Below are 25,408 nucleotides of genomic sequence, written 5' to 3'. Positions count from 1 at the left end.
CAGTACCAAGTATGTATCTTCATCTAGATATAGAGGAATCGCATATAATATGTGTCATACTTTTTAATCTTTCAGTTTGTGCAGTTGCATTTATTGTTTCCATATACCAACCAGAAAATGTTTTTTTATTATTATTATTATTTAGACCACTTCTATTATTGATTGCTATTAAGATGAAAGAAAGTTTCATCCGAAAAACAAAGTGTTTATGAAAAACACTGCCTACCGTACCTTTAAGAGTGAAGAAACATGGAGTAATGCTAAAATCAAGACCAAGGGCCTCATTTATAATCGTTGGCCCAACAGTGTAAGTTGTGATTTATAAAAACAAACTTGACAGGAGAATTTGTGCGCCTCCACACAAATTCGGACCCATGCGTACGAACGTTTTGGATAAGGAGCAGTTTGGCGACACCGATGGTGAGCTGGAGTTAAATGTCTTTTTGGTCACTTTTAGAAAGAAAATCTAAAGAAAATTATACATATATAGAAAGATAATACAAATATAATTTCACTCACCAAGCCTATCACTTGAAGCAAATATCCATCCCTTCTTAAATGTCCGCACGAGCGAGCGTGTTGGGCCGTTTAGTGAAACTGGCATATATAGCCTATCTAAAGGCAAATTAATTAAAATCGTTATGAGTCCTAATCATAAATACAGTGCATGTCCAAAATAACAGTTTAATTAAATAAAATAATGATTTAAACAATGTTTTACTTCTGGTATAAACATTTAGGTTAAATATGTCATTCTCATTAATGGAGTTAAACACTTAAACTACATGAAATCATTACTGAGAAGTTAAAAAAAATTATATATATTTAATAAATACAAATATTTGTTGTGGATGCAATGCTTTTGAGCACTTTCCCTCTGGCATGCTGTGTTTAAATGTTTTAACTACAGAGATAATTGCTTATCATAATAATAGCAGAAGTTTCGTGCAAATAATGCACAACAAGGTCTATCTGTTTTCATTTGATTTATTTATCCAAAAACAAAGCAAGGATACGCTACTAAATGATTTTATTAATGTAATGTGACGGCACATCCATATTTCATTATTTTCCTAACGTGAATCTTTAAAATGAATTATTTCTAACATAAAATCCACCTGTTTATAAGGAATCAAAATCTTAGAGGCTCAGCTGATTGAACTCAGACAAGCTTTATCATGCAAACAGAGAGTGAGTAAACGTACTTCCCTTTTTTGCCCGTTTCTCTCTCAGTCTGGAGAGCTGTAAGCATATTGTTTTTGACATAACAAGAACTTTCTCTTTGAGGAAACAGAGGAAAGAAACAGGAAAGTGGAAGCTCTGCTATTTGTTCAGATTAACTAACTCTTAACAGAATTAAAAACGCTTTTGAGATTGCGGGTATCGGCGTACTTGTGGCAACTGCAGCGGAGGTGTCCCCTGTTCCCATGGGTCAGAATAAGAGTGGAACCACAGGAGCATCTCTAGCTGTTGTTATGACAGTGGGCAGATTGCTTTTATTAATTATGCCTTGATTGGCTGCTCACTAATGCAGACTGATTATTGTGGCCCAAACAAAAGGCTCATTAAGCAGGTGGTTTTTTGATAAACTTTTCGCAATTTGGCCCAAGCCTGTGAATCACCATTGAATTTAATGTCTGTGTGCGTGTCCACATTTTTTTGTGTGTGTATGACAAAATGAGGCAGAAGACCCTGGTCCATTATCGTCCATTTTACAGAGCCACCAGTCATTAACAGCGAGTATCGTTGATTTCCTTTCTGCGCACACACTGTGTGAGAGAGTGCTCTTTTACCTTCATGAAGAAGGTTATTTTAAGAAATCATCAACTTTCTGCCTATGCTTCAGTGACTTTAAAGGATTAGTTCAACCACAAGTGAAAATACTGTCATTATTTACGCACCCTCATGTCCTTCAAAACCAGTATGAATGTCTTTTTCTGAATAACAGGAAAGGAGAAATTTATTACAACTGGCTAGGCTACTCTTTTACGTGTAGTTGCAATTAAAGGGGACGCTTTAAAGCTTTAAACAGGACATAAAAGCATTGTAAAATAGTCTATGTCACTCTTCAGCTATTTTTCAAGTCTTCTGAAACCACATAGATTATTCATGAACGAGTCTTTCAGACGGGTTTTTGTATAGATGAACTAATTCATTGAAAAGGTCTGACTCAAAAGAATCATTAAATCTTACTGAATTCTTTACAATTAAAAGTCAGGAATTTAATTGAATAAGTAATCTCGCATTTTGGTCAGTTTCTGAGCTGTGATAATGTTTTAGAAGATTTGAAATAGGGGTGAATTCAGGTTGATTGAGTTTTTCCACTCAATGGCAAAAAGTGTCCCAGTCAACCTGAATTCACACCCCCCTCCATTTGGACTACTTTTGTGATACTTTTTTTGTGCTTTCGCACGTTTATGAAGCTTGAAAGTCACCAAAATGCATTGCAATAGTGTAATTGTATGAAAAAGAGTGACCAGTACAGTCCATGGAGGAAAGAACATTAGGTTGAGTAATAGATGACAGATTTCAAATTGTCTGTGATCTATTCCATTAAAGCAATTCTGATCTGATAATCCTAAACACATGTATTTGTTTACTGAACAGAAGGTACTTTAATACCCTAGCCTTCATTCAAACAAGCTTTTGAAATCCAGCGCCAAATTCTTAAACATGCAAAGGCTACATTTCGGTCTTAAAATAATTTACACTCATTTATTTCAGTCATCTGTGACAGACACCTTCAGCTCGCTGCTTTAGGCTGCCATGCACCAGATGTTTCCAGTCTTAATCAGATTGCTTCAGATCCATCTGTCATCTGCCGCATCTCCTCCTTTGGACCCTGATTGGTGCAAAGTTCATCTGGATGAATCGCTAGCTTGTGCTAAACAAATCAGCCTCTAGCGATTAGAAACGAGGGTTGCTAACCAGACACAAGGCAAAACTCATTAGGCATGATTCTTCCTCAGAATGTGCGACAGTGCACCCAAATAATTAAAAAATTGTCATTTACTTATCGTCCTCATGCCTTTCTTCAATGGATGTTGGTTATATAAAAAATAACAGTTTAAAAAAAGGTTTTCTTTTTAGTTACACAAAAAAAAAGAAAGTTAAATGTGTTTGAAACCACACGAGGGATCAGACAATAGCTCTGTTCACATGGATCCATCAACAGACTAGTAGCTAGGGCTGGGCGATGTGGCAAAAAAAAAAAAAAAAAAAAAAAATTTATTTACAAATTCGATGTTTAACTGGTCATCTTAAAAATATACCTACTATATGATTCAAGTTAAAAAAAAAAAAAAAAAAAAAAAGTTCTGTTCCACACCTGAAAAGTGCACCACACCTGAAGTGATCAAAACTAATTACTTATGTATGTTAAATGTCTTTTCAAAAATGAAATATGAAGACAAATATTGTATTAACGTATCTCAAACATATCCTCCGGATTAATATAAAAAAGGACAATGGTAAATATTTCTTAGCCATAAAGTCAAGGCTATTCAAATTTAAAATGACTAAAAGCACAACACTAGTAATTGTCTATATATATATATATATATATATTAGGGCTGTGCAAAAGTTAATTGCGATTAATCGCATCCAAAATAAAAGTCTGTGTTTACATAATATATTTGTGTGTGCTGCATATAATTATTTTGTATATATAAATACCTGTGCATGCATGTATATATTTAAGAATTATTTGCGCTTAAATTCTGTATATATTTATTAATACATAATCTATATTATATAAATATAAATATTTTATATATGAATAACATATTTTCTTAATATATATACATGCATGTGTGTGTATTTATATATACAAAATAATTATATACAGCACACACAAATATATTACGTTAACACAGACTTTTATTTTGGATGCGATTAATCGCAATTAATTTTTGCACAGCCCTAATATATATATATATATATCTATATATCTAATGCTTTGTAAAAAAAGAAAAAAAACATGACCTTTTACCCTGTCACCATCATACAAAAATGAAATATCAAACATTTATTTGAACATTAGATCTTTAAATTCCATTTAGATATTTTTCTATTGTGTTTGTTTCTCAGACGTGTTTGTCTGTTGCACTCTTGTCTTTTTCAGCATCTCACCCATTAAAAACGACATTCTAAAAACGCGCCGCTCAAATAAAAGACAAATAATCTAATAACTTCACTTTTTTCCATTCCACTGCCCACATTCTTTTTTTTCCAATGCTTTTCTTTGTGAACAGCTGCTTAAAACAAAGGTCTTCTACGTTCATTGAGTGCGCCACACGAGCGGTTAATCAGGTGCAACATCATTTAGTCGGATCATTTTCTTCTCTTAAAGGAGTAGTTCACTTTTAAAAAAAACCTTTTACTGATAATTTACTCACCCTCATGTCATCCAAAATATCCATGTATTTTTTTCTTCAGTCGAAAAGAAATTAAGGTTTTTAATGAAAACATTCCAGGATTTTTGTCCATATAATGGACTTCAATGGGAACCAAACGGTTCAAGGTCCAAAAGACAGTTTCAGTGCAAACTGCAAACTGTTCAAAGGGCTTTAAACGATTCCAGATGATGAATAAGGGTCTTATCAAGCGAAACGATTGCTCATTAAAAAAAATAAAAAAATTAACAAATTTAAGTTTTATAAGCTCAAATGGTCACCTTGCTCTGTTAGGGTTAGGGTGTGATGTGCGTTCGTGACTCTCCTATATTCAAACTCGTTCATCAAAATGAACAAATCTTTTCATTTCGTTCGTTGAATGAACCAAATGACACGAAAAAAGATTTGTTCATTTTGATGAACGAGTTCGAACAGGAGAGTCACGAACGCTCATCACAGAACAGAGCATGGCGACCATTTGAGCTTTTAAAACTTAAACTATGTTTTTTTTGTTTTTTTTTAAATAAGTGATCGCTTGATAAGACCCTTATTCATCGTCTGAAATCATTTAAAGCCCATTGTACAGTTTGCAGTTTGCACTGAAACTGTCTTTTGGACCTTGAACTGTTTGGTTCCCATTGAAGTCCATTATATGGAGAAAAATCCTGGAATGTTTTCATCAAAAACCTTAATTTCTTTTCGACTGAAGAAAGAATGACATGGACATCTTGAATGACATTGGGGGTGAGACAATTGTCATCAAAAGTTTTTTTTTTTTTTTTTTAAGTGAACTACTCCTTTAACTGTCAACATGTCTAATTGTAACGTTTGCTAAAAATTGTATTCAAACCAGCAATTTCTCGATTTAAAAATAATAAAATTGTAGCAAAACATTACATTTGAATTAATCAAAAAAATAATGCCTTCTAATATCAGTCCACAGTCGGAATAAGGGGTGTTTATGCATTATGCTAATGCGAAAAAGCAGGTACCCACACGAGGTTGTCGAGCCCGTTAGTGATACACGGCTCATTTTGAGTCGTAATCTTAATGAGCAAGTCACTGATTTAATCATTGGTTTTGCTCAGAGGAGCTTGACTAGCTGTGTTCTGCTTTCGCCCTTTTTGACATGTTCACATTTTGTAGAGCCCCATGGCTCTCCTTTCTCTCAGTCTGTTTATATATCTATAAAACTCTTCCTGTCTATTTGTCTCTCTCTCTATTCAAACTAATCTAATGACACTTTCCTGGCCCTGGCTGCATTTTTGTTGCCATCTCTAGGGACCATTTAACAGAAAAGTGTGAATGTTATTTTATGGCTGGCTGCATCGCACAGATCTGTCTGTGTACTAAAGCGAGATAATGAAAAAGGTGAGTAACGTTTAATGGCGCAGTCCTCCCTGTCAATCACAAGCTCATTGTGTTGAAACTGACAATGTGGGTGGACATCCTGAACTATTCCCCATTTAATCACGATGATTTCCAGAACATAATTGCACTGGATGTCGTTTTCCATATGAAACATGGTGTTTGATGTTCAGTAGAACAGAAATATCGCAAAAGAAATCTGTTTCTAGTTTGTTCTTTCTCCTAGATTGCATGGAAAGCAAATTGCTGAGGTCGTGTGCTTCTCAGATTGTTCTCATCGACTGTTTCTTAATAATGCCTCAAACTGTGCTCATATTTGCCAAGTCAGATATCTCATCAAATTCTTCATAGACATAATGATGTAAGATTTGCCAACTATGTAGTTTCATAGATACATTTATAATAGATAAATCTTCTTTTTGCTACTCACCTCAGTACTGTTTTAGAAATTTAAAACAATGGCCATCAATTAAATAATATAATTTGTGAATTTTAATGGTGTCAATTTTAATTTATTATTATTCAATTAATATTAAAATATTAATATTAATAAATTATAACTATAACAATAACTATATTAGCTCCCACACAACACACAATGTTGTCCTGTTTATTCAAAGTGCATGCTGCAGTTTTGTCGTCTGTCGCTTTAAATGCTCGAGCTCTTAAAGTAGAATGGATCCTGATTGGCTGTTAAAGTTTTGAATGTTCATCAGTTGGAAAAAAAAATCGTTCTGAAAGTGATTCCAATGAAATAGTTTCTCTGTGGAGTTATTGTTATAGCTGTGTTGTGGACTCTGCAATTCTGGTAACACTTTACTTGAAGGGGTGTGTATAAGACTAACATGACACCTTCATAATCATGACATGACATGAGTTTTATGCATGTTTGTGACAACTGTCATTAAGTGTCGTTTGCTCATGACATTTTTAATGCAAATATGACATTTTTTGAGATGTATTTGTTATGACACCTTGACATAAACCAATGCATCATAACCTGTCAGTGTCTTTGTCATGACAACTTGACATTACTAGTAATAAAACACAACCTGTCATAAACATGACATAGCAGATTAATTATCAAATTTAAGAAACCACCTAGATTTATTGGTTAACATTACATTAAACTATTAGGTGGTTGGTTTTGACATTGGCTGTCATCAGTGGTGTAGTCTTATGATACGCAGGTGTACGCCGTATACCCACTAGGAAATGTCAAAGATCTCCGTATGCCCACTTTAAAAAGCATCAGGATTCGTAACAACATTGTTTTGTGAAATAACTTTCATACGACTTCAGCCCCCCTAAACTTCTGCCTAGCCCCCCTAAATTTTTTTGTATTAATGTAGGCTACAGAATTTCGTGTTCACTTCAGTCCTGTTATAATCAGATTCAGCGCATTCTTCATCTTCAATCCGCAGCGGTGCCGAGCAGAGAGCACGTCAAAAACAGAGGACAGGGTGTGTGTGTATGTTCGTGTTCATCTGAGCTCATTGGTCTGTCACTGCTCGTCAATGTCAGAATATTTGAGATGGCCAATCAAATCAAAGTAGGTGGGCTTTATGTTCACAGACACTGCTGAGCGCGAATTTTAGCAGAGCGACTCGGCGCTTCAGTTTATGGGCAAGTGTGAGAAAAGATTAAGTGGCTAAATTCATTTAAATTTCATATTTTAATTTTTTTTTAGGTCATAAATGTTAAATGAATGACAAAAAATAATCAGGCGAACTAATATAGTTTTGTCTAATTTCGCCATTTTGAACTGAAAATAGGCCTATGTAACGTGACTCGTGTAATTTAATAATTAATTTACCGTCATTGCGAGGGGACAAGAGACATTGACAACGCCGTTTTCATCATTTTAGCCTCAAGAGTAATAATGAATGTATACATATGGTATACAATGTATACATATGGTATACATATGGTCTTCAAACGTCTTGAAATGCACATCAGAGAAATATTAAGAGAAATAAAGTTATCATGACAAAGAAGACCGTGACAGGTTGTGATTTTATGGTTTATGTCAAGATGTCATAACAAAAGACATCTTAATGTCATATCTGCATTCAAAATGTCATAATTGACCTTATGCACAGCTTCACTACTTCCTGAACTTAAGTCAGCTCCTTGTTTCCTGTCTGCCATTATTGGCCGAACTTGATTAATTCAGGTGTGTTTGATTATTGTTGCCGTGACTACTGAGGTCAGGCACACCTGGATTAATCAATTTGTCCAATAATGACAGACAGGAAACAAGGAGCTGGCTTAAGTTCAGGAAGTAGTGCAGCTGTTAATGACCGTTGTCATAAACATGCTTAAACCCTACTTCACATTCAAGACAAATGTCATGTCATGGTTATGAAGGTGTCATGTCAGTCTTATGCTCTATGATCTATCTATCTATCTATCTATCTATCTATCTATCTATCTATCTATCTATCTATCTATCTATCTATCTATCTATCTATCTAATCTGTCTGTCTGTCTGTCTGTCTGTCTGTCTGTCTGTCTGTCTGTCTGTCTGTCTGTCTGTCTGTCTGTCTGTCTGTCTGTCTGTCTGTCTAATTTCTCTTTTTACCCTCTTGTGGCCCCTGGTCATATCCAGACCCCATTTCGAATAAGCTTTACTATCTTGAACTGGTTTGTTATTATGAAGAAAAGTCTTTTCTTTCTAATATGTCTTTTTTATTGTGTCTTTTCTCTTTAGATTCCCACGGCATGGACCTTTTCGCAGTGGCGGTGCATGAGTTTGGCCATGCCATAGGGCTTGCACACACCTCTGCCATTGAGTCCATCATGCGCCCTTACTACCAGGGGCCAGTAGGGGACCCGCTCAAGTACAACCTCCCGTACGAAGACAAGGTCCGTGTCTGGCAGCTTTACGGTAAGAAAGTCCACCCCTTGGTCACACCTGGTTTCTTTCTTTTCTCCCGTATCTCCTCCCTCTCCATCAGTTAACTGAAAACAGGCACTGCGGCAAGCTGTGTGAGCTGAGCTTCCTCAAACAAACATGGACAACCTGCTATCATCTTAGATGCCTTGGCATTGTTGAAGAAGCAAAAAGTGACAAGTAGCGACAACTTGAAGACGTAGTTTCTCTGCAAGACATACAGATAGATAGATGCTGTAATCTGTCAACAGTAAACACACAAGGATGACACAAAGAATGAGTTGTGCCTGCTGATAGCGCTGCTACATGCGCTGTCTGTATCGCTTTAGCGCCCTAGTATTTACTAAAGGAACTAGACCTGTAACCCTGCAAATAAGCCTGGCAAATCTTCATAATGCATAATGGGCGAGTGCTCAGACATAAATGATGCAGCCAGTGTTCATTGTTATATAGTTTTCTGTTTTAGTCCTAATTTAAAAATTCAGTCTATTTCGTCTTGTCATATGCATTTATTGTAGTCAATTTTAATTAGACGAAAATGTATTTTTAATAAAACATTATTACTATTATTTAATTCTTATTTGATTTAATTCTTAATTCTATTATTTATTATTTTTTAATTCTAACACATTCATATCAGATATATAAATATTTTATTATATTCAATATTTATTTTCATTTTATTCAAATATTAATGTTATTATGGTCATCTTCAATATATACAATTTCATAAAAATAAAATTGACTACAATAAATTATTTTGTTCTGTGCTTATATATAATTAATATGTATATAAATTCTACATTAATATAATTATATATTAATTTAAGTTTTATTCAAATTATTATTATTAGATGTGTTCCTGAGAAAAAACACAAGTGTAGTGCACTATTCATGTTGTTAATTCTTTATACTTTAGTTATTTAATGTCCACGTTTTAGTGATTATAGGAGTGCATTCGCAACGTGACTTACACAATCGGACATAAAAAAGTTCAACAGTGCTTGGCTTTTCCTCCATCCCTCCCCACTCACATTATCTTGTTTTTAGCTGCCCTTTGTAATTGTAAAAACAAAGTGATTGTCAGTGCATGCCCCCTCCGCAGGCTGCCCTTTTCTGTGATCCCACCTGGCAAATAACAGGCCCTAAACGAGGCGCGCAGAGAGCAGAAGTGATTTGGTTTGTGTAGGGGCACCATTGATTCAATTACATGGCTGTGTTGAGTCAGACTTAGGAGCACAGGGATTAATTGATTGTCACCATGATTTGGACCATGATCTACTAATCAACATGCAAGGCACTGCAAATAAGCATGGTGGGAAGCAAAGAGATAGAGAAACATTTAAAGAAAGCGATGGAAAGATCAGGATTGGCTCAAGCAAATAGTGCCATGAGCTCCGGAACTCGAGGTGATGAACACTGGCCAAGCGGTTAATAAATGCATGTGTAGTTTCTGCAAAATAATGAGTGTGTACATACAAAAGCATTCATTTTCCCCATTGAATTAATCTTCATGTTCTGTTGAGATTTACTATTTACTGTCTTTAGTTTTGAGGCTTACAGACCATCGTGGTGTAGGCTACTCATAAAAATAGTAATGATAGTATTTTGTAATTGACTTTTATTATATATTCAATAAATAAAAAATAAAAAAACAGTAATCTCATCATCTCTTTTTTTGTGTGTTTCGGAAAAGCTTTCAATAATGCCTCGAACTGTGCTCAGACATTTTATTATGAACTGAAAGCATTCTCCAAAGACCAAATTATCTGAGCTATGCTGTCCACATCGATTTTATAGCTCAATACTATTAACAATTGATTTACAAAAAATTTCTGTCTTTCTAAGTTAGTCCTAATTTCATGATTATTTCATACTGTATTTTTATAAAATTCATATATATATAACCCTCTGTTGTAAAACTTAATTGCTTGTTTGTAAGGTCAATTTGAACCCAGCAAAAAAAAAAAAAAAAAAAAAAAAAATTGGCATAGATGGATAATTGTTGACTTCTGTGTACACTAGAAATATACTAACTAGTTAAGGATCTAACTAGTCTAAGTAGTTAGCAAGTTAAGTATATATATATATATATATATATATTACAAATGTTCTAATATATATATATATATATATATATATATATATATATATATACTTTGTAATATTACAAAGTCTCTGTATAACCAGAAAATGTATCAAGTATCAACCAGACAAAGTATGCATATTGCATATATTTTTGAACTAAGGGCTTTGGGGTCCCCAAGCAAAACATGAGGATTAAAAGTTAAAGAGAGAGCGTACTTTTGAAATACTATTTGATTTGGGACAAAATTGGATTGAACACATGCACTTTGTTGGTTGTTAAACATTTTGCTGATTAGATTAGTTTAATTTTTACTTATGCATTATTACTCATAAATGTTCCATGTACGTATGCAGTAGTTTTACATAATGACTTTTCTGAGACTGGTTGTTATCTCTATCTTTGAGTGATTACTTAATGAGGTTTGTCAAGATGTCAAGAATGCACTTAGTGTGTGTTCCTTTCAGATGTGTGGCATATTTATTCTTGTGCACAAGTTTAATTTATCTTGTGTTTTTGTCAGGTGTTCGGGACTCCGTATCACACACGCCGCAGACAGATGACCCCTCTCAAACAGCTGAACCTCCTGTCCTGCTTGACCTTCCCACAAACAGATCTACAATACCGTGAGTCAACAAGCAAACATCCACAAAACCCACATTCTCTCTGTTCAGCGTGTCTTGAATATTTTGAATTGCAGAGGTAGTGGTCCATCATTTGGTAGGAAAATAGGTGCAGACTTTATAATGCACTCAGCCTTCCTGAAGCAAATGCCAGAATGACACAAATTATAGACTAAATTCCTGACTCCTACTGGTAAGCAAGAATTTACCCTCTCAGAGAGAAGCCTGCACCTCTTCATTTTCTGTGAGACAGGTATATTTAGATTGACAAAGGTCAGTGATATATTCCTCTCAGAGAGTTCAGCTAATAAGCTGTGAATGAAGATCTTTGTTAATAGTGTCAGGCGAGTTCCCGCTCACAAAAGCAGCTCTGTCACCGTAATTGCTCCGTCATTAGCATCCCGGCCACGTCAAAGTGCTAAGTCAGTAATAGCCTAGGGGATAACGCATTCAGAGGTTCTGTTACCACTAGGTGATAACATCTTCTTTAATTTGTCCAAACTTAAACCAAATACATAAAAAATGACATTCAGGACTGGTTGGACATAGCCAGAGCTAGCCAAAAATAAATACTCATATAAAGACAACAAAATAAGTAAGGCTAGCATTTTTTCAAGGCTAAAAGTTTTTCTCTAATACACATTGGCCACAATTATTGCTACCCCTAGAAACTCTTGTGAGTAAAATATCTCTTTTTTTTTACCAGGGTGACTAGGAACATGAAGTTATCCTGTCATGACTTGAAACATGACCTGTTTTCTGTTGAGTATTGGCCTTAAAAAAATATCAAACAGCATCTACATCAGTTATTTGGGAGAGTTTAAAAAAATCCTCTGCTCTCATCTAAAAACTACAGACACTACTAGAACTTCAAACTGGACTGGGTTCTATGCTCAGATTAAACAAACAAAAAAGCATTTTTTGGCAGCAAACCTACAGGTGTGTTACAAAAAGTACCCCATTTGTATGATTAAATATACTACTGGATCTTAATGGTTGTGTCGTGTCTTTTGTTCTGCTGGAGGTCCTGGACATCTTCTTCAGATACATGGCATTCATGGATTCTATCAGACACCAATAGATACAAAATCAAAACCCTCGCATTAGCTCTTGTTATGACGCATAACAAAACAGCTAAAAGCATTTCTATGTTGGACCTTTTATTGAAAGTAGCCTAAAAGTATTGAAAGAATTTTTGTAATTCCGCTAGCTGTCACTATTGTCGCAGAAACTAAAAGTGTTTAATAATCTTTTTTAAGGAAAAAATACAAGAATGTTACAAGAAAAAAATATGATAATTAACAGTGTTACCAGTTTATCTCTCTCTTTTTTCTTCGTATTTTCTCATAGACCTGACCGTGATGCCCCTGACCGATGCACTAGCCACTTTGATGCTATTGCCCAGATTCGAGGGGAGGCCTTCTTTTTCAAAGGTAAGAACACCCAGATGTCCAGAGTAAAATCAATAGATACTAGTAGCAATTGACAAAATATGAGGTTCTACATCCTTTTGTGTGTATAAACGATAAACTTGTTTTCTGATATTTTGACATTTTTAAAATGGATGCATAATTGCATTAGATATTATGAATAAAAGTGATATTGAGATATTCCAACTTTTTGTCAGACAACATATCTTGGATTTACTGTAACCTTTTTAACTTTAAGTTCTTACCCCATTATTTATTGAAAAAAGGAAGAAAAAGTTTCCTATTGCTTTATTATATTATCAAGATACAGCTTTTTATTCTATTTTATTTTATTTAAAATGAAATAAAATATTAAGTAAATATATGCTTCTTAAGTAAATGTATCTTGAAATATTGATAAAGAAAGTAAATATCATTATCAAACTTCAAATCGGTTTTGTCGGGCACTAAATTGTTTTGTTTTCTTTTTGCATTTTGATACATAATCATTTGTGCGCTGTATTTGTTTGGCTGATTCTGCCAGCTGGGTACACTCCTACCCACTGCCCCAGGGCAGGCAGCAATTCCTCGCTTTATTTAACCGATGTCCCTCATACATCATGTGATAGCACACAATTACACCATAAGCTTACATAAAGCTTACATTCTTACTGTCAAACCTCTCGTCAGGGAAGTATTTTTGGCGTCTGACACGTGAAAAGCACCTGGTGTCGTTAAGGCCAGCTCAGATCCATCGCTTCTGGAGAGGTCTTCCTGCCAACCTGGACAGTTTGGATGCTGTATATGAGAGACCTGGAGATCATAAGATAGTGTTTTTTAAAGGTAAATGGCTGAATTCAGCCTTTTATTAAAATATGATTTAACATTCCCTTCACCTTGCACCTTTTTCATATGTGTTACTACTGATTTGTCTCACTTTAAGTATTACACTTTGGCACATAACTCATTCTGAACTGTTATAGACATGCTACAGACATGAATACCTGAAGTCATGCAGCTTATCTTAGATGTAATCTTTTTCCAAAAATATAACATTTCTAGAATATACCTTAAATAAATACTTGGTTGCAAATTAAAAATATATATATAGATTTAATTAAACCTTGTTGCAAACATTATTTTGAGGTGGATCTATGTCAATCAACTTTATATCAACAATAATGTTGAGTAATTTAAACTGAAACTTGATTTAAAAAATAAATAAGAAAATAAGTTGCAGAAACTTAATGAAATTTTCTTAATTACTTTGAAAAAATTAGTGTTGATTACTAAATAGAAATTTAGTGTTATGTATTTTAGTTAGTAAAGGGAAAAACCTGTTAGTGTTTAATGCTGTAATGTTTGACATTTAAAGGTCCTGTATCTATTATATTTACCTTCCTAAAGATAAGTAAGAACCGTTTTATTTATATAGCACTTTTAACACAACAAAGCACAAAGTGCTTTGCAAAAAACGTAATCATTAAAATACATTAATGTGGAGATATACACAGTATATAAAGAAAGAAAATATAACATAAATATCAAAATACACAAAAGACACATCACAAAATATAAAAGCACTTACGTTTTCAGACGACATTTAAAAACAAACACGCATTCAGATCTAATATCAACTGGCAAACTCTTAGCTAGCAGCTTGTTAAAAGAAGAACTAAGACATCTCTCTGATCATAAGGTCTCAGTATCTCAGTTAAATATATAGGTGCCAAACCGTTTAAAGCTTTATATGTGGACAATAAAATCTTAAAACCAATCTTAATATAAAACAGGTAACCAATGTAAAGAAGCTAAAGCAGATGTGATAATGTGAATAAGTATACAGTACATTGACTATATGAGAAGTTATAGTAAATTAAATAAGATGTATTTAGTATTTTCTGCCAGCTGTTTGTTTAACTGAAATATATGGAAAATAATACATAGAAATAGTAACCACTCAATTCACCTTGGCCTTGTGTTGTTGATTTGTGCAACACATTTCCTTCAGAAAATGTCCAAATCTAGTTTCACACTGTTTGTTACTTTCGTGCAGTATTTCAAAAAGATTGTGTTGTTAATTCTCCCTAGAGCATAAACACTCTATTCTCTAAATGATTGGAATTTAAAGCTCTCGAGTTATGTAAATGTCATTTTTAATAAGAGTTTTCACTATAAAGCGAACAATGTCCTTCAAAAATATAACGCAAGAGTGTTTTGAAGCTCAAAAGCAAAAAGGTAATACATTTTTAGAGCACTAAAATGTATTTCACAACAGGACTGTGTTTTCTAATCTGGTCTGCTAGTAAAGAAAGCCTTTACAATTTTCACACCTTACAAGAAGTTGTTCTCACTTTTTTAGGAGGAAAATATTGGGTGTTCAAGGACAATATCGTTGAAGAGGGCTACCCGCGGTCTGTCGGTGACTTTGGGCTGCCCCTGGAAGGAGTAGATGCAGTATTTGTTTGGCTGCACAACGAGAAGACGTACTTCTTCAAGGACAACCGTTACTGGCGCTACGATGACCATCTGCATCGCATGGACCTCGGCTACCCAAAAGACACGGTGCTGTGGAAAGGGATCCCATCCCAACTGGATGATGCCATGCGGTGGTCTGACAGTAAGCATTGTGAATCGTATTAGGTCTCTTGAATTTTAAAGGGGTGGTTTACTGCTTCTTTTCTTTGCATGATTGTGTTTAAGGGGTGCAATATAACATGTATTTGTGGTTTTTCTTTTTTTAAAAAGTCTTATTTTTCATAAATTTCCACCATTTGAACGACCGGTTGACTTCCTGATTCTATGAAACCACTTCCTTTAGAAACAGACAGTGGCCTCAGATTGGTTAGTTTGGGCCGGTGTGTTGTGATTGGCTAAACTGTAGTGCACGTTGTGCGGAAAATTCACGCCCATTACCTAGGCTTGCCGCGATAGACGGTGTTGACGGTGTTACCGGTTTTAAGCCCCATCACCGGTGACATCACTTTCCCACCGTGACACCGCGATGTCTTGACTTTTTTTTTTAAAGTATTCGTTTTTTGCTAAAATATTTATTTGAATTAATTAAAAATAATAATTTTCAATTATTTAGTTCTGAAGAGAGCATTATAATTAAAAATGAACTGCGCAACGCGTGCCGTCACGTCACAGATCAGCAAGCATCAGGATTCCATTTAGCACGTGTGGAGACGAGAACGAGTCAAATTACAGAAAAGCAAGATAATGGCGGAAGATTTGGTGTCAAAACGCAATGCAAAAGCGTCTGTTTGGCAATATTTTGGCCAATATATATTAATGTTAATAAATGCCAATTTATAGTGTTTTACTTTTTTTTAGAGTGCTGTCATTTATGTAGGCTAAGGTCCTTTTTAAAGTTTTTATTTTATATTCGTCTCTTTTTATTTGGTTTTATCTTATTTAAACTTTGTTTAATTTATTTAGGCCTATTTTGTTTTCTACGTTAATAAACGTTTTATTTTTTTGGGCCCACAGTTTGCCGATTTTCACTTTTTTCAGCCTATGCATGGGGTTATTTTTATTCGTTCGTTATGCTAATAAAAGTTCTGTCTATATTTTATTCGTTTATTATTCTAATAAAAGTGCTGTCTAAATAAAAGTTTATTGTCAGCGAGTTGTTTTTTTTTTATTTATTTATTTTTTTTGTCCATTCCAGCAATTGACGCTGAATTGCAATTGACGCTTATTTCGAAAGTGAAAGTATGTCATTTATGTAGGCTAAGGTCCGTTTTATTTTTTTATTTTTTTTTATTTTATATTCGTCTCTTTTTAATTGGTTTTATCTCATTTAAACTTTGTGTAGGCTAATTTATTTAGGCCTATTTTATTTTCTTATTCGTTAATAAACGTTTTATGGTTCTTATTTGTTTGGGCCCACATTTAGCCGATTTTCACTTTTTTCAGCCTATGCATGGGGTTATTTTTATTCGTTCGTTATGCTAATAAAAGTTCTGTCTATAAATAAAAGTTTTATTATCAGCGAGTTGTTTTTTTTGTCCATTCAAGCAATTGACGCTTATTTCGAAAGTGAAAGTATAACGCGCACGCATTTAAAAGCTATTTAACCCCCCCGCCCTGCCCTCCACGGTGACACCGGGATTACCGGTGTTGTCACACGTCGATTAACCGGTGGGAAATTTTCCTCACCGCGGCAACCCTACCATTACCTTTACGGGCGAAGTTGCATGGGTTGTTAATGTCAAATGTAAATAATGGTGTCGATACTGCAGTATCAGTATGAGCCAGAATCAGACCCGATGAAGAGAGTCGAGCAGATCCTCAACACACACGGCTCTTGCAAAACCTTTCTGAATGGTAATTTGCCTATATGTTTTTGCACTTTATACACGTTTGTCCCACAAAATAGCATTGAACTGACTGGCTACCATATACACAAACAGCGTTGGCATTGGTTTACTTTCTTGATCACATCGAAAAATAACACCATATATACATGAAAAATACATTTACAACATTAGTACATATACAAAATTTAGGTCCAAAATGTTTGTACGCGTTTGTCGTAGACACGAAATAGCATAGCTAAGTGGCTATAAAGCCAGCGCTGGCATTTGATAAAACTAAAACATTACGTCTGAAATTATACCTGCAAATACAATTAAAATGATTAAGTCTTAGCCTACTTACAGGTTGTGGCCCAACAACTGCAGCCTCTGTTTTTAAAGTTGGAACTGCTTCATGTTTTAGTAACAGTTTCTTGTTGAATCCGGCATTGAATTCGTGGAGATTCTGGAAGCTGTCTTCCGTAAAATGCGCAGCACTGAGAGCTAGATTACGATCGTCATTTTCAGGAACATAATCAAACATAAATTGTATTCATTGTTGACGAATTACAACGTCCATGGGAAGCTCGAACACAGAAGAACTGACAGCTGGGTGAACATAACACTTTCGATGAGTCGCAGAAATATGGCCATGCTTTTTTGCATATTCCGGAGGGGTTGATGCAAATGTATGGGTTAGTGACGTCTAAAACACGTTGTTGTCCCAATCGAGTCGTTTTTGTAGGCATTAAAGTTCCTGATTTTTAAAAGACGATATCTCTTTTTTACATTGAACTTTCAGCGCTGCAACTTTACAGATACTTTTCATGCACCAACAGCGACACTATTTAAAATGAAAAAAGTGAAATCGCAATCAACCACCCCTTTAAGCAGTTCTACTGGATCTCATTTTTTTAGGGCCAAAAGAAATGAACCTTTTCCTTTCCCTGGGGGAAAAAAACAGACTTGAATTTCCATGCTACATTATATCCCAGTTAGCAGCTTAACTAGGTAGAGAAGAGCATAGCTATATAAAATGTACTCCTAAAAGTTGACAAAATCTAAATATTTTGATTGTAGTTGATTGATATTGTTGATGTCTCATTCTCTACACACAGATGTCCAATAAAATGATGATAAAATCTGATAAAATTAGAACATCCCTTCCACATAAATAATAATTACTGTTTATAAATGCCTCAAACTATAGAAAATAGTAAATTGTTAAATAGTTTAGTAAATAGTTTTTTACAGGCTTTGACAAGCCAAAAAGTTTTTCATTCAGTGTTATTTTAGTATTATTTATATATATTCTGTTATAGAATTTATTAATGTGCTGTTATTGGGACCTTACATGTACTTCACATTACCTCCCCTTACACCTACCCCTTAAACACTTTATTCCCATTATTAAATACCTACTTGAATATGATATTCAATAAATATCACATGCTATTTGAACTTGGTGTAGACAAACATTCTGAAATAATCATTAAATCATAAAACAAATCATTAAATCCTCCTAAAATTCAAATGTGTGCTAATATTATCTTCCATCATATGCAATACAATATTAGCTTTATTTAAACAAAGTGACTGTGTATAGTTGTACAACCCTAATCCACCTTGGAAGAAATGGTTTTACTTGGATGGAGAGGCTGTTAGCCATGCAGGTGTTGTATTTGTGTGGTTGTCATAGCAGCGGTTTTGAGGTCTATGTGAGCAGAATGGAGAAAGGGGCATAATGTCCTGTCATGCCTAATGCACAGCATTGTGTCTAATGCACAGTGAGCTCTTCGTGGTGTCCTCAAGGATGAAGACCAGGCAGCTGCGGTGGATCTTGTGGTGGATCACTAGAAGCCTGTTTTACATAAAGGCAAAGCTTCAAAGCAAATATTCAATTAATCATACCAATGTCAGCAAATCCAAATATGCAAAAGGTTTTTCATGAAAGCCTATTTCTGATATAAGAAGTGCAGGCCATTCCCTCCTTTTCTTTTTCTTTTCGCAGATGGCCACATAGATGAGTGTGATTTATCAGGATGCATGTTTCAGTGATATATGAGGACATTTATGTGCGGTATTCCAACAAAGTAATTACATCCACCACTTGTAATTATAGCATTGAAGCATTTTGAACATTTTTCAAATGTCACCCATGAGTGAAACATACTATTGTTTGTATGAATGTGAAGGTCAGTTATTTAGCATATTATGCATAATTTAACCTATAACGGCATGCAGGTGAATCTTTTTTTGGTCATTGTGTCATCTACTGTTATTTTTTTCCTTATCATCTCATGCCAAATGTATAAAATGGGAAGTTTGCGCTGTTTTATCCCCCTAAAAAAAACATCTTTGCAGTTTTGCATATTGCTAATTCCCTTACAAGCTGAGTTTTAACCATATTTAGGATAACTATAATGAAAAAAAATATATATACAAAAGAATATATTGTAGAGTCCACACCATGACCATAATGAAAACAGCACTGAGCAACTATATTGTTGGAATCACTTCAGAATGATTTTTCTTTTCAGCAGATGAACGATAAAAATATTGACAGCCAGTCAGAATCCATTCTGCTTAAAAGAGCTCAAGAATTTAAAGAGCCAGACAACAAAACTGCAGCGCTCTTAGAATAAACAGAACGATATCATCGTACCCTGGTGTGAACTAATAATATAGTAATCGTGTGTGAACGGAATCTCTGAGGCTTTGCTCTGACAATTTTAGACTGGTTCGGGTCGTACCGCTGCGGAATAATCCAGTACCTGCGTGACTTGTCATAGACATAAACTGAAAGAAGTAGCTCTGAAACAGGAAATAGAGGTGACAAAAGCCATAGAGGGAAACATAAAACCATAATGATCTGTATAGTAGATGAAAGCAGGTCTGGAAAAATCCATCCTGCTCAATCATCGACCTCTATTTTATTTCCTTGTATCTCCCGCTCTTTCTACCCAGGTGCATCATATTTCTTCAAGGGGAAGGAGTACTGGCGTGTGGCGGGCAGCGATATGGAGGTTGAAGCAGGTTATCCGCGTCCCATCGGGAAGGACTGGCTGGTGTGCACGGAAATGCAGTCGGACTCCCCGGAGATGCAGAACAACTCGAACACGAGGCTTCACGGGCAGCACCACGCAGATCATGCAGAAAATGGCTACGAGGTTTGTTCCTGCACTTCAGACTCAGCCTCCCCACTGGGGACGCGACTGACCCTCACGCCCGCCTGGGTGTTAGCGCCACTCTGGACGCTTACTCTCGCTCTCTCCTCTGCTCCTCTTTGATAAGGGCAGAGCCACAGGCCTGTACTCAAAAAGACTCAAGGAGCAGAACAGCAGCCTGTGTGTGTGAAGAGAGCAATGAGAGGCTCTGAAACAGCCTTCCGCCTGCACCCGACTGATGGAATGGACTTAGCACTTCAATCAAGACAGGAATTGGATCACTTATTCTTTTTTCTTTTCTTTTTTTTTGGTTGATGCTTTTTGTTGTCGCCTTTTTCTGGAAACTGGAAATTCTATTATTATTATTATTATTATTATTATCATCATCATTATTATAATTAGTGATAGGGATGGGCAACGATTAATCGCGATTAATCACATTCAAAATAAAAGTTTGTGTTTACATAATATATGTGTGTGTGGTGTGCATAATTAATTTGTATATATAAATACCCACACACATGCATGTATATATTTAAGAAAAATGTGTAATTAATATATCAAATATGTATATTTATATATAATATTATGTATAAATATATATAAAGTATATACATGCAAATATTTCTTAAATATATACGAAGAGTTCAGATGCAAAAGCCTCTAAGTGCCATTTAAAATTTTCTTCTAAAATTATCATTTTTATCAAGCTTGTATATTTAAGTTCAGTAATTTCAATTAAATGGCAATGAAGATTACCTATTAATTGCCAATTAAGTGAAATTACTGAACTTAAATATACAAGCTTGATAAAAATTACCATTCTAGAAGAAAATTTCAAATGGCATTTAGAGGCTTTTGCATCTGAACTCTTCATTCATGTGTGTGTATTTATATATACAAATTAATTATACACACTACACACATATATTATGAAAACACAAACTTTTATTTTGGATGCGATTAATCGTTGCCCATCCCTAATCTCAACCCCAAATATTAGACTTCAGCACATAATTTATCTCACACAGACGTAGCCTAAATTATATCTTAAATGGTGCCACTCATTGAGGTGTGCTATTAATTTATCAGACCTACGACTTCGCCTGGCAGACAATAAAGCAAGCGAAAACGATATTTATGACCCAACATATCAGAGACCTTGAATACATGCATATGAAATGCTACAAATTAGTCTAAACGCCCATCGTGGCAACATGTTTTGCACAGGCAAGCATTGCTAACATTAAAATTAAAAGTATTGGTAGTATTCAAAACCTGAAAATAATCATTATCAAGATTTAATAAATAATCAGATTTATGTAATCATTTTGATTCAGAATATCAAGCTTTCTAAGGCATATCCAGAGCCAGTAGGCTAATAATAATGATCATGATAATAATGATAATAATGATAATAACGATTGTAGTAATATTGCGGAAATCTCACAAATCGGGTTTCCTGCTGGCTGCAGTTCAGAGGCATCATGAGAGACCATGAATCACAACCTTAACCTTCCTTCACTCCAAGTGCTTTAAAGGGATACTCCACTTTTTTTGGAAATAGGCTCATTTTACCACTCCTCCAAAGTTAAACAGTAGGGTTTTACCGTTTTCGAATGTATTCAGACGATTATATATATATATATATATATTTAGAAGAATATCAGTAAGCAAACACTTTCTGGTCTCATTGACTTCCATAGTATATTTTTTTTTTTCCTGCTATGGAAGTCAATGAGACCAGACACTGTTTGGTTACTGATATTCATCTAAATATAAAAGAAATTGGCTGAATACATTCGAAAACGGTAAAACCCAACTGTTTAACTGTGCGGGGAGTGGTAAAATGAGCCTATTTCCAAAAAAGGTGGAGTATCCCTTTAAGAATCCACTCACTCGTTTTTTATTGGCACTTTTTCTTCTAAAAGCATAATCCTTTACTTGTTTTACGGGTTGTAACTTCGTCTGATCCACCTATTCCCAGTGTCTTAGCATCTTTGACTTATTATTCTGCCTTGTTCAAAGCAATTATATTTACTCTCATCTTCAATACTGACTGTTTTAGTAATATACACCACATCACTCTAAAGCAACGACTTACTGATTGCAGTCAACTGTATTTTTGTAATAAACACCACTGATGTTTAGTTCAAGGTCATGCATGATGCTGGATTCACAATGCCTGGATCATCACAGCTTGAACCATTTCACAACTTTGTTTATACTAATTTTGGTCTTCTTATAGATTTTCCAACAGTTTTCCCAGTCAGAGAGAGTTGAGGACATTGAGGAATACTTAGACTAGGAAGATGTTTGACTCAAATCCTGGGCTGCTGAGAGTGCACTCTGATCATATATGGAAATAAATGCTTATACTATATATAAATATACATATATATTTAAGGTAAAAAAAAAAACTTTTATGGCAGTTGCAAAAACAATGTACATTCTGAGCTGTCTTTTATAAGGTGAAATATTTTTGTAGAAAAATAAAGAAGTATGAGCAAGCTCGTGTGATGCCTGCTGTAATTTCATGACATGCGCGAGTCTAAATGCGAGCTCCACGCGGCTATTTCCCCGCCGACATGACAGCTGCTGTCACACGACGGCAGGAACCGCATTCGCTCCATATTCACCCCGCAATACCAATAACATCAAACCACCAATCAGAATTTTCTTAGCGCTCAGAACTCTGTTGGTGTTATATTCCTGTTTGTTTGTGTGGAAACATAGTTCATGTATTCTGCTGTAACTTTCTGTATTCTGTGCCTGTCTTACTGTAAATCAAGGACAGCGCATATTTCATATTGGATATGGAAAGTAACCGTCGCCTTGGTAACGAGCCCACTCCGCATCATCTATGAGAAAAGCTGTAGACTTTGTTTGCGTGTGCCTGAATGTGTGTGGGTGCCGAAACAAAGATGTTTTAAAAAGTGCTGAAAGCAGAACCAATGACTCTGAACGATGTGTCGATTATCTTCCAGTGGCAATAACTGAAAATACTTTGAGCGGTAAAATGTTTCATCAAAGACTGCAGTGCTGCTAATTACCGGCTGCCTGGAGACCGTCTGTGCCCCCAGGTAAGCAGAGTGGACATGTTCCACTCAGGGACTGTGTGCGGGGATGTGAAGTACACCCTGAAATTCAATAGGTTTGGCTTTACCTTGATATAACCAGTCTAAATGGTTTACCGGGTTTATCATGTTAAACAGTGCTGTGCAAAATTCAAAATTGAGATAAACTACAGCAAGCTTGAGTATGAATCGAATTAGACGCGCCCACAAGAAGTTGAATTCTTGTACAAACATACCGTAAAACTTCAAATAAAAGCCGAGTCCCAAATATACGTCTCTTTTACACGCCTGATGTGGCTGCAGGTTCGGGTAAATAAAGGCCCAGTCTCATCATGATATGGAGGCGCGGGCGCGATTGCATTGCACGTGAACTGGAGCACATCTCATCATAAATTTTGCTCATTTAAATAATAGTGTGTGTGTGTGTGTGTGTGTGTGTGTGTATATATGTCAGTTTAACGTGTTATTAACTGCGTTAACGCAATACCATTTTAACGGCGTTCATTTTTTTATCGCGCGATTAACAGTCTTTTTGTTCAAACTTTGTTGTTTTTTCACATGCTTTTGCAAAAGGACGCGGCAAGCGGCGGCATGCGTCCTGATCCATTTCGGCGTCTCGCGCTCCTCATCCACTCAAAGCCAGTTGTTTTGTTTCCAGTCTAGATCTGCTTGCGCTTTGGTCGAAGAAGCAACAAAACGTCCTTGAAAGCCATTGAAATGAATGGGTTTCAGAGCGCACCGCGAGGACGTTTTGTGCCGCACACACTCGTTTCGGCTTGCGAGCCGGCCAAATAGTAACGTTACGTTTTGAGTGGATGACGAACGCGAGACGCCGAAATGGATGCCCTAAGATTCTGAATGGAAAGTTAACTTTTAAAAAGTTGCCAAATGGTCCTATTGACAAGACCAAAGTGATCTGTGTGTTTTGTCGTTGTGAACTGAGCTATCATCATCATCGCAGCACGTCCAGTCTGAAACACCACTTGAAGATGGCCAAACACACACACACAGATGATGCAACTTCTCCACCCCCTCGCCCCTCGTATCTTACCTAAATTAGCCCTCACTGCAGAAAATGTACTGTGTATATAAAGTATGTGGGACCTTACTATTTCGCCTAGCTATAGCTAATCCATTTTGTGAGTCATAATCCGTTTCTCGTGAAGAATGAAGATGAAGTAGGCCTAGATGAAGTAGCCTAATAACTTATACATCTGATTTGGTGATTGAAACACAATGTGTAAATGAATGTTAATCCCCTCAGATGGACATCAGGGGCCGTATTACAGGAAGAGTCCAAGATAGGATTTTCCCCAAATTGGTATTACCGAAGCAAATCCTAAATAACTTCAGGAATCCTATCTGTCTAATCCTATCAAATCCTATTTTTATGGTACTCGAATGTGTTCGAATATTTCATCAGTATCAGCCTGTTCACCGTTTGTATCACTCCGCGTGTCTGTATTTGCCTAACTTGCGTCTTTAAGCCAGTAGTTGGCGACAAGTGACTGTCTTTATGAGTCAACAATTTAACTTTAATTGAACTAATTAGTGCCAAAAACTTTTATTAAATTAATAAAACAAACCAGTTACTGAAACCAATCTTAAATGCTAATTTATAAATTGCTCATTTGCCTCTGGACACAAAAAAATATCGCACTGGTGTTTGAAATAACATCTGTGCAAAATAATCCTTGAAAGATTTCTCCTTTAAGGCCATTCCTGTTTGGAATATGTGATTGTGTATTGTCAACAATAAGCAGAAGCATTCTGCATTTCCAAGTGTGGATCATTTCAACATGTCCTCATTCCCATATTTAAGAATCTGTTATCTGCTTGACAAATAATTTATGCTACTGCCCACTGACATGCTTTTAAAGCTATTGTTATCTCATTTTTATGACCTTCAAACACCTTAAAATGCACACATGGGTTTGAGAAATGCTAATTTTCTCAGGGGATATAATGCCCATGAACCCCCCTAACTACCTCACATTTGAATGTGCGTGACTGCCAGCTAGGGATGTTTTTTTCTTAGCCAGTCTGTCCCCTGCATATAGGCCTGCAATATACATTATTCTCTGTAT

The 25,408-nt window shown here is 35.5% G+C and overlaps 1 protein-coding gene across 2 annotated transcripts in view; it reads left to right on the top strand.

The window, feature by feature from the left end:
- The window catches only part of mmp17a (matrix metallopeptidase 17a), an 81,443-nt gene extending 60,510 nt beyond the window's left edge, over nucleotides 1–20,933 (top strand). Inside the window, exons 5-11 of one of the 2 annotated variants that reach the window (XM_039687901.2) lie at nucleotides 8,476–8,652; nucleotides 11,268–11,370; nucleotides 12,718–12,800; nucleotides 13,467–13,619; nucleotides 15,139–15,396; nucleotides 20,045–20,247; nucleotides 20,372–20,933. In XM_039687901.2, coding sequence (XP_039543835.2) covers nucleotides 8,476–8,652; nucleotides 11,268–11,370; nucleotides 12,718–12,800; nucleotides 13,467–13,619; nucleotides 15,139–15,396; nucleotides 20,045–20,247; nucleotides 20,372–20,434 — 1,040 coding nt within the window. In that variant the 3' untranslated portion in view covers nucleotides 20,435–20,933. Of the gene's footprint in view, nucleotides 1–8,475; nucleotides 8,653–11,267; nucleotides 11,371–12,717; nucleotides 12,801–13,466; nucleotides 13,620–15,138; nucleotides 15,397–20,044 lie in introns of both variants that reach the window. The other variant, XM_039687900.2, reaches the window with a different exon arrangement.
- The last annotated feature ends 4,475 nt before the right edge of the window (nucleotides 20,934–25,408 follow it).

Source organism: Pimephales promelas, chromosome 19 (assembly GCF_988280905.1).
Source record: "Pimephales promelas chromosome 19, fPimPro1.hap1.1, whole genome shotgun sequence".
Lineage (NCBI taxonomy): Eukaryota > Metazoa > Chordata > Actinopteri > Cypriniformes > Leuciscidae > Pimephales > Pimephales promelas.
The sequence above is the reverse complement of the archived record's forward strand: the minus strand, read 5'-3'. Positions and strand labels throughout refer to the sequence as shown.